This window comes from Larimichthys crocea, chromosome XVII, assembly GCF_000972845.2.
Source record: "Larimichthys crocea isolate SSNF chromosome XVII, L_crocea_2.0, whole genome shotgun sequence".
NCBI lineage: Eukaryota > Metazoa > Chordata > Actinopteri > Sciaenidae > Larimichthys > Larimichthys crocea.
In genome coordinates, this window is record NC_040027.1 from 14,161,602 (window position 1) to 14,170,372 (window position 8,771).

The window sequence follows — 8,771 nt, forward strand, 5'->3', positions numbered from 1 at the left end:
GTGTTTTTTTTAACATTTTTTTAATTTAACATATATAAAATACAAAAAGTAATAATACACAAGAACACACAAGAGGGGATGCTAATGCAGTTACACTTGTTTAAGGATGCCTAAACATGAGCAACACATAGCATTGGCCAAATATACTTCAAGCATCAAGTGTAATACAGTAAAAATAAAAGTAGAAATGATTACAATAATAAAGAAAAATCAGAGTTATGCCTTTGTCTGTATTATTGGTGACCATCTTCAACAAACCTGTCTATTTTTAACTGTAATTTTTAACCCTGTCTCTCCTTTGTGTTATGCTGGCTTCAACCAGGGAGCTGTAATTGTGTTTGTTAAAAACAGAATTCCCAGTTAAGAAATCAAGTTCCTGTCTTGTCACAGTATCAGAATTTTAGTGCTGTGTTGGATCTGAAGTTAATACCCCCCAAACAGTTTTGACTATTCTTCCAGAAATCCCAAAATGATACTGAAAGAAAGATAAATAAACTAATAAATAAATAAAAAGTGGCAGTTTTAATGAGGAAGTTGTCTTTCTATGGTGTTTTAAATTTGTGCGTTGCGCCCTCTTGTGGTAGATTACGGTATATTTCTATGGCGTTATAAATTTGTGCGTTGCGCCCTCGTGGTAGATTACGGTATTTTCTTGGTTATAAATGTGTGCGTTGCGCCCTCTTGTGGTAGATTACGGTAATTTCTATTGCGTTATAAATGTGTGCGTTGCGCCCTCGTGGTAGATTACGGTATTTTCTATGGTGTTATAAATGTGCGCATTGCGCCCTCTTGTGGTTAATTACGGTATTTTCCATGGTGTTATAAATGTGCGCATTGCGCCCTCTTGTGGTTTACGGTATTTTCTATGGTGTTATAAATGTGCGCATTGCGCCCTCTTGTGGTTGATTATGGTATTTTCTATGGTGTTATTAATGTGCGCATTGCGCCCTCTTGTGGTTGATTACGGTAACGATGCGATACCCGCCACTGCTTACGCGTCTTCCGGTTGTGCAGCAGCCATTTTGTCTGTTCGGTCTCCCCTGACGGTTTGAACTGCAGTTCCACCTTCAGAAACAATTTGAAATGTTGTTGTGGCGTTTTTATTTCGCGTTATTCACGACCTGAGCGACCGTATTAAATCCGTGTTACGTTCTCACAAGCCGGCGAGGGCCCTCCGCGTCGAGATACGTCCGTAAATCGGCGTGAAAAACGCGCGGCGAGCTCAGACATGTCGTGTGAAGAAAGCTACTTGGCCATCATTCGCTATCTGACCGACGAGCGGGAGCCGTACGCGCCGGGGACGCCCGGCAACACCAAGAGGAAGATCCGCAAAGCGGCCACCTGCTACGTGGTGAGGAGCGGGACTTTGTTTTATCAGCGTCGACTGAAGGGGCAGAATGACTTCACGGAGCTGGAGGTGGTGCTGCAGGACAGCCGGAGGAAGGAACTCATCAACGAGGCGCACGTTATGTGCGAAGGAGGGGAGCACCTGAACCAGCAGCTCACCTGGGAGTCCATCTCTCAGAAGTACTGGTGGAGAGGTGAGTGGACCGACGCCGCCGGGTGTGAGCTGGGTGAAAGTCACCGTGATGTGGAGTTAAAACGAGCCCGAGCTGAAGCCTGTAACGTAAAGATAAATACGCCACCAGGCACCGACACACACCGCTGGTCCACAGCGCCATCTGGTGGATAGTTCAAGTGCGACGTTTCCCCCTCGGATTTTTCTGTACTCAAATACATGTCAACACCTCATATGACAAAACATCTCATGAACTTTGACCTAAACCTGCTTTAATTCCTCTGATTTTACTCAATGAGTGAGTGTAGATTAGATTAGATCAACTTTATTGATTTATTTTATAGCACCTTTCATACAGAGAGAGTAAAAACAAATAGACAACAACAGAGCAATTGCATGAAAAACTAGAAATTAGAAGAAATGTAAAAAGCATAAAACTAAAACAATGAAACTAATAATAAGAAAAAATTAAAATCTATAAGGAAAGCAGAGACAGTTGCAGTAAAAGTAGATAAGACCTGTACAGTGAATAAGCACCAGAGAGTTTAAAGTAACAGGGAACGATCAGGACATAAATACTCAGCCGTGAATGATCAGGCACCTGAGGTAAAAACCAGGCTAAAGAGATATGTCTTAAGTTGTTTTTTAAAAATGTCTACAGAGGTGCAGTCCCTCAGATCCATTGGCAGGATGATCCAGAGATTAGATTAGATAGACTTTATTGATCTGGTGCAGCATGTGATGCAGTAAACACTATTTATTCATAGTATATTATTTATAGCATGTATATATTGTGTAGTATTTTGTATGTCTTGTAAAAAGAGATGTAGGGTCACAAAAACATCACGCTGGCCAGGAGGTGTGCCGAAAAACAGGTTGACTTTTATTCTCGTATCAAACAAAGACAAATGGGATGCTGCTCTTCCCATAGCATACAAAAAAATACTAACCCCCCCCCCAAAAACCATTCACGATGTTCAAATCAGCCCAACAGAGTAGATCTGCGAAAGGGACAACAGACACGATTAACAAAAAAAAAAACATGATTTCCTTGATTTGTTTGTCCCAACAAATACATATTAAATTCTGCAATATAAACAAAAAACATACAGTACATTCAGAACTAATTAATGAAATGTACAACATGACCAATTTCACTTAATTAACTGAAATATTTTCATTACATCTTCCAATCAAAACAATACCCACCTCCTTTTAGCCTCCGTAAAAAGGATACCTATAGAGGCGTGCACCCCCTTTACGCCCAGAGGATTGGAAACCACATGACAAACCACATTGTTTAATTGTAAACAATAAAAAAAAAAATTAAGTATCTATCTATCTATCTATCTATCTATCTATCTATCTATCTATCTATCTATCTATCTATCTATCTACTTCTTGATTTTATGTATATGCATTTCTTACTTTATTTATAATATTTATTTTCCTTTTTTATTTTTTGTGTACATACAAGCTTTAACTACATCTGTTTTAATTGTGCATAGTTGTGCATGAAATGAGCACTGATATAATGATTGACTGTCTGGAGAATCGTCTGTGGCTCAGTGGAAATATTTCAAAATGAAATTGAAACCACAGGTTGGACGCAGAGTTAATTAAAAAAAATAATATTTAAAGAGGCTTTATTGCTATGACTATATTAAAACTGTATTGCCAACTATCCGATTGCATGTGAATGCATCACTCACTGTTTTGATTGGAAGATAAAATGTACTAAGAGCAATTATTTTAGTAAAAATACTGAATAATTCTCTGCTTTCAGTGTTTTCTTGGTCTTAAATAATAATAAGCTGAATATATTTGGACTGTCAGTGTTAACTTTGATTGCAGTAGTTTAAAATGACAGTGTCTTTTTTTTCTGTCACCTTCAGGGATCCTGAAGCACGTCAAAGACCACATCAGAGAGTGTGCTCACTGTCAGAGCAGACGGAGTGCTGATGACGGCTCTGGACCTCGACTGTTCTCCCGGCCGGGGAGACGCAGAGCGGCTGCCAACACGAATGGCGAGGAGGAGGAGGAGGAGGAAGAGGAGGAAGAAGAGGGGGATGATGGTTTATTCCTCACGGATCCGTCTTGTCAGCTGAGATCCAAGCTGGCGAGGACGATGGCCAAGCACGAGCTGGTCTTTGTATGTTTCACCCGTTGTCAGTCCTTCTGTGACATTACTTCTCCCAAGATGAAATCTTTGGTGAACAAAGTCTTTGTGTGTTTCCAGGTGGACAGCAAAGGTGAGGTGAATCAGTTCCTGCCCAAACACAGCCAAACGATGTTGGAAAAACTCAACCACCAGCGTCTGAGCAATCAGTTCTGTGACATCACCCTGCTGATTGAAGGAGAGGAGTACCGCGCACACAAAGCCGTGCTGGCAGCCTGCAGCGAATACTTCCACGAGCTCTTCTTTGAGAAGGGGGCCGCCACCACACATGAAGCTGTGGTCGACCTCTCTGGTGAGACTTCTGTTGCTTTCTGCTCAGAGTGCGTTTGGTGTAGCTGCTCGGTTTTAATCTCGACTCCTCTCTCTCTCCAGGTTTCACCAAAGCCAGCTTCCTCCCGCTGCTGGATTTTGCGTACACCTCCCTGCTCACGTTCAATTTCTCCATAATGGCAGATATCGCCAACCTAGCACGGCATTTGCTGATGACGGAGGTGCTGCAGATATGCGAGTCGGTGCATAAGCAGGTGGAGGAGCAGAAGCTGACGGTGTATCAAAGAGGAGACGTGCACACGGTGGTGTCGAGCCAGCCAGCTCCTCAGGGGGACTCAAAGGACGAGTCCGGCGCCTACGTGGTCACCATACAGGGTGACGGCAGTGCGGTGGTCACCCACGGTGGTGTTGCTGTGACAGGCGAGCCCGTCGCTTTTGTTGCAACTCCTGAAGAGACTTACATCCAGCAGCCGATGACTGTCATCACTGAAGCTGTAGAGGGAGACCAAGAGAATCACGGGGAGGTCGGACCAAACGAAACTGTGACTCTGATCACTCACAGCGGACAGGCCGAGCCAGGCGAGACAGTCACACTTATCTCAGGTGCTGCAGAGGGAATGGACGGGGAGACGATGACTGTGGTTACCCACAGCGGACAGGCCGGAGCCAGCGAGTCTCTCGCTGTGGTGTCGGCCTGCCTGGCGATGGAGGAGCCGCAGATCGCTGAAGCGGGAGCTTTTGTCATAAATGTGGACCCAGACCACGTGAGCCCCCCGGAGGTCGTCAAACTGGCACCCGAAGCGGTGACATTGCCTCAGGAGAATGCAGAATCGGCGCCTCCACCCCAGAAGCGTAAGCGAGGGCGACCAGCCAAGGTGAAGAAGGAGGTGGAGGAGTATGTGCCACTGGAAGAGGAGGATCCCTCTGCTGACGAAAGCCACGGAGACAAGCAGGAAATGACGTCCGACGACCCCAACAAAAGACGACTGAGGCAGCGCTCGATTGCAGAGGGCGGTTATGCCCGGTTACACATGGGGCTGGAGGATGAGGAAGAGGGGAAGAAAGGTTCAACCCCGCCACGTGCCGCCACCCCTAAGGTACGTCATTACAATTGATTGAAGGATTGCTTGTGACAAATTGGCAGATATATTGATCATGCATGTGTTTTCAGGTGGGTCTGAGGACAGGTAAGAGGGGAAGACCACCAAAGCAGCCAATAGACACTCAAAGTGACAGACAGTCTGTGTCTGAGTCGGGGGCAGGCTCAGAGTCCAGCGTGGTGGAGACCGTGGCAACAGGAGAGCTCAGCACGGACGAGGCCGGAGTGAAGGTGGCAGAGCCGGAGGCCGGAACCGAGCCGGATCAAACCACAGCGGAGAGCACTGTCGATGGAGAGCACACGTGCTCAGAGTGCGGCATGTCCTTCCAAAGACGCTACTCTCTCATCATGCACACATTAAAACACGAGAAAGCTCGTGGCTACAAGTGCAGCGTAAGTATTAGCATCGCTCAGCGCGTCATGTTTAATGATGATGATGTGTGAATGTTCTGACCGACGTGTTTCTTCGTGCAGCTGTGCAGTAAAGAGTTCCAGTACGCCGCCTCACTCCGTGCCCACCTGGCCCGACACAAGCAGCAGAGCAGCCAGAGAGCTCCCATCGTGAAACCCACGGTGGAACAGAGCTCCGAGGGCAAGGCGGAGAGCGATTTGGACGATAAGACTTCATCGCCGCACACCAAAAGAGAATTCGTGTGCGACATCTGCGGGAAGACGTTACCGAAGCTCTACTCCCTGCGCATCCACATGCTGAACCACACGGGCGTGCGGCCACACTCCTGCAAGGTCTGCGGCAAGACGTTCGCCCACAAACACAGCCTGAAGATGCACAGAGCTCTGCACGACGTCAGCAAACAGTTCCAGTGTGAATACTGCAAGAAGTCTTTCGTGAGCAAGCGCAGCATGGAAGAGCACACCAGCCTCCATACAGGTCAGTGCACACGATGCCTTCAAGTTCACCACGAGTAGCAGTTTGAAACTAAAGTTCCCCCACTAGACTCCCTATGACATTACGTGTCTGGAAAGACACGAGATAAAGGACGTCACATGCCGACTGTCTTAATTTAGCATCAGTATAATAAGAAACTGTTTTTCTGCTTCCTGTTTGGTGCTTCTGATAATATTAAACATTTTATCTTGAGACGAGGAAAAGACTGTCAGCAGACTGTTCGTTGATGGTTGAGTACGTGAAACAAAACAGCCAGCCTGGTGGTAATGTGTTGACCTACATTAAGTAGCTTGCAACCTACTGTCCAGGACATGTTTATATGTGATTAAAAAATTAAATAAACTAACAAACCATAATATGTTTCCATTTGTTAGTTAACCAATAAATGGCAGCACGGTTGTGATATTGCCTGCAGCCTCGTGCCTATTACGTGATCACAGCCATGCTGATATTCAGTACATCACTCATGTGACATTGGTTAAATCTTGGCCTGATCATTGAGTGACTCTGGGGTTAGATTACATAATCATAGTCCCATTGACATCCAAGAATTGAGTGGAAATAAGCAAGTAAACTAAGGGGAGAGTCTGTCAATTATCCAGATTAACGGGCATAATGATATTAATCCAAACTGTCTGCATGACAAGACAACACTACAACAGAAAATCTCATCTTTTCTGAGATACTCAGACTGTGAATGTTTCTGTTTTTCAACATGTTAACAGGTGAATCAAAGTATCTATGCAACACATGTGGAGCAACTTTCCATCGAGCCTCTGCTTTGAGCAAACACCTGAAGAAGCACCAGCCCAAACCTGACGTCCGTCCGTTCGCTTGTGCTCAGTGAGTTAACTGTTTGATCTCTCTTTTAATGACACATTCATTGAGATTGTTTTTTAAATGTATTCACTCATGTTTACCTGCAGCTGTGATAAGAGGTTCTACGAAGCTAAAGATCTCCAGCAGCACATGAACAAACACATGGGCCTGAAGCCGTTCCAGTGCCAGGTGTGCGGGAAGTGCTACAGCTGGAAGAAGGACTGGTACTCCCACGTCAAGTCTCACAGTGTGGCAGAGCCGTTTAAGTAAGTCCAACAGAGCTGAAGTCCACGTCGTGCCCAGAACATCACTGCTCATGTGCTGGAATGTTGATTACGGTTCGTCTCTGCAGGTGTAACGTGTGCGGGAAGGAGTTCTTCGAGAAGGCGCTGTTCAGGAGGCACGTGAAGAAAGCCACGCACGGGAAGAAAGGCCGAGTGAAGCAGAACCTGGAGAGGGAGTGTGAGCAGTGCGGAAGAAAGTTCACTCAGCTCCGCGAGTACAGACGCCACGTCAACAACCACCAGGGTAAGACTGAAGGAGACAGGAGAAGGCTGAATCCTGTTTTTGGAACCTCTTTTAATGATGTTTCTCTTCTAGGAGTGAAGCCATTCGAGTGTCTGACTTGTGGTGTTGCCTGGGCTGACGCCCGTTCTCTCAAGCGTCATGTCCGTACGCACACGGGAGAGCGACCATACGTGTGCCCCATGTGCCAGGAAGCCCACATCGACGCACGCACCCTCCGTAAACACATGGCCAAGTACCACGGCGACAACCTACCCGGGAAGATCATGCTGGAGAAAGACACCCTCCAGTTCCACAATCAGGGCACCCAGGTGGAGCACGCCGTGAGCATCCTGGCGTCCGAGCTGCCCCCCGAGCTCCGGCCGGCCCAGCAGCAGACCTCAGAGGAGATCGAGACAGTGCTGATCACGGAGGAGACGGTGGAGGCAGTCGAGGCCGTGCAGGCGGCCGAGGCAGCCGCCGACGGCTCGGTGGCAACGCTCTCAGATCAGGGCATCATGCAGGTCGTGAACTACGTCCTGGCTCAGCAGGCGCTCACAGGGACCAAGCTTGAGGAAGGGCCCGAGGTGATTCAGACCATGGAGGTGGAGGTCACGCAAGTGGCCGAGGTGGAGTGAGAGCGGGATTCGAACACAGACTGATCGCATTGTTTCTCACAGTCTGTATAAAGTGTAGCAGAATGTAAAAAGATGACTTATTTTTTTGAGAATGTAAATACCGTGAGCGGAGTGTTCGCCATCTTGTCAGTCCACAACTATGTTGGATGAGTTGTGTGTGTGGCACGCAGTCACAGTTCTATGTAAATATCTAGATATACAGTAACAATATTATCTGGTAAATTTGGCACTCAGGAGACATAAAGGTAGGAATTTAGACACAACACTCGCTTTGCTAAATGTATTTAATCTTGTCACATCTCCAGCTGAGAGGCTTTACTGTAGCAGAGCTCTTTACTCCCCCTGGTGTCGGCTTGAAGGATGAACAAATAAAAAATGTCTACATTTCTTGGTCATTTCATTGTCACTGTTGCATTCTTCTCCACTCTGTTCATATTTAGACGTTCTCTCTGCTGCAGTCTGCATCACAGTTTAGACAAACTGATGAGGCTGTCGGTTAGCTCAGTTGGTAGAGCATCTGCCCTATGTACACAGGCTGAATCCTTACCGCAGCAGCCCAGGGTTTAAATCCAACCTGTAGCCCTTAACTGAGGAAAATAAAATAATTCTGAGTTTTGAAGTCAGAATTTTGAGGAAAAAAGCCAGAATTGTAAGGGAAAAAATAAGAATTTTTAAGAAGAGAATTCAGAGTTTTAAGGGGAAAAAAAGCCAGAATTTTTAGGGGAAAAATTTAGAATTTTAAGAAAAAGTGAGAATTCTGAGGGAGAAAAATCTGATTTTTAAGGAAAACCCCAAAATTTCAGAATTAAAAAAAAAGTCAGATTTTAAGGAAAAAA

The 8,771-nt window shown here is 45.9% G+C and overlaps 1 protein-coding gene across 1 annotated transcript; it reads left to right on the plus strand.

Annotated features, from left to right (window-relative positions):
- The first annotated feature begins 940 nt into the window (after positions 1-940).
- On the plus strand, positions 941-8,330 carry zbtb11 (zinc finger and BTB domain containing 11). The gene is made up of 10 exons (XM_010739548.3): positions 941-1,541; positions 3,415-3,671; positions 3,759-3,990; positions 4,071-5,065; positions 5,140-5,460; positions 5,542-5,956; positions 6,700-6,817; positions 6,901-7,059; positions 7,146-7,321; positions 7,394-8,330. Exons 1-10 carry the CDS (start codon positions 1,229-1,231, stop codon positions 7,933-7,935), a joined length of 3,528 nt encoding a protein of 1,175 aa, XP_010737850.2. The 5' UTR covers positions 941-1,228; the 3' UTR covers positions 7,936-8,330.
- Positions 8,331-8,771: the final 441 nt, after the last annotated feature.

What these genes read in the sequence shown, in the direction of transcription:
- zbtb11 (XM_010739548.3), top strand. Translation starts at nt 1,229, where the DNA reads ATGTCGTGTGAAGAAAGCTACTTGGCCATCATTCGCTATCTGACCGAC. An exon ending in CGTCCGTTCGCTTGTGCTCA is followed by an intron (nt 6,818 to 6,900) that starts GTGAGTTAACTG and finishes GTTTACCTGCAG; the next exon opens with CTGTGATAAGAGGTTCTACG. An exon ending in CCACGTCAACAACCACCAGG is followed by an intron (nt 7,322 to 7,393) that starts GTAAGACTGAAG and finishes TTTCTCTTCTAG; the next exon opens with GAGTGAAGCCATTCGAGTGT.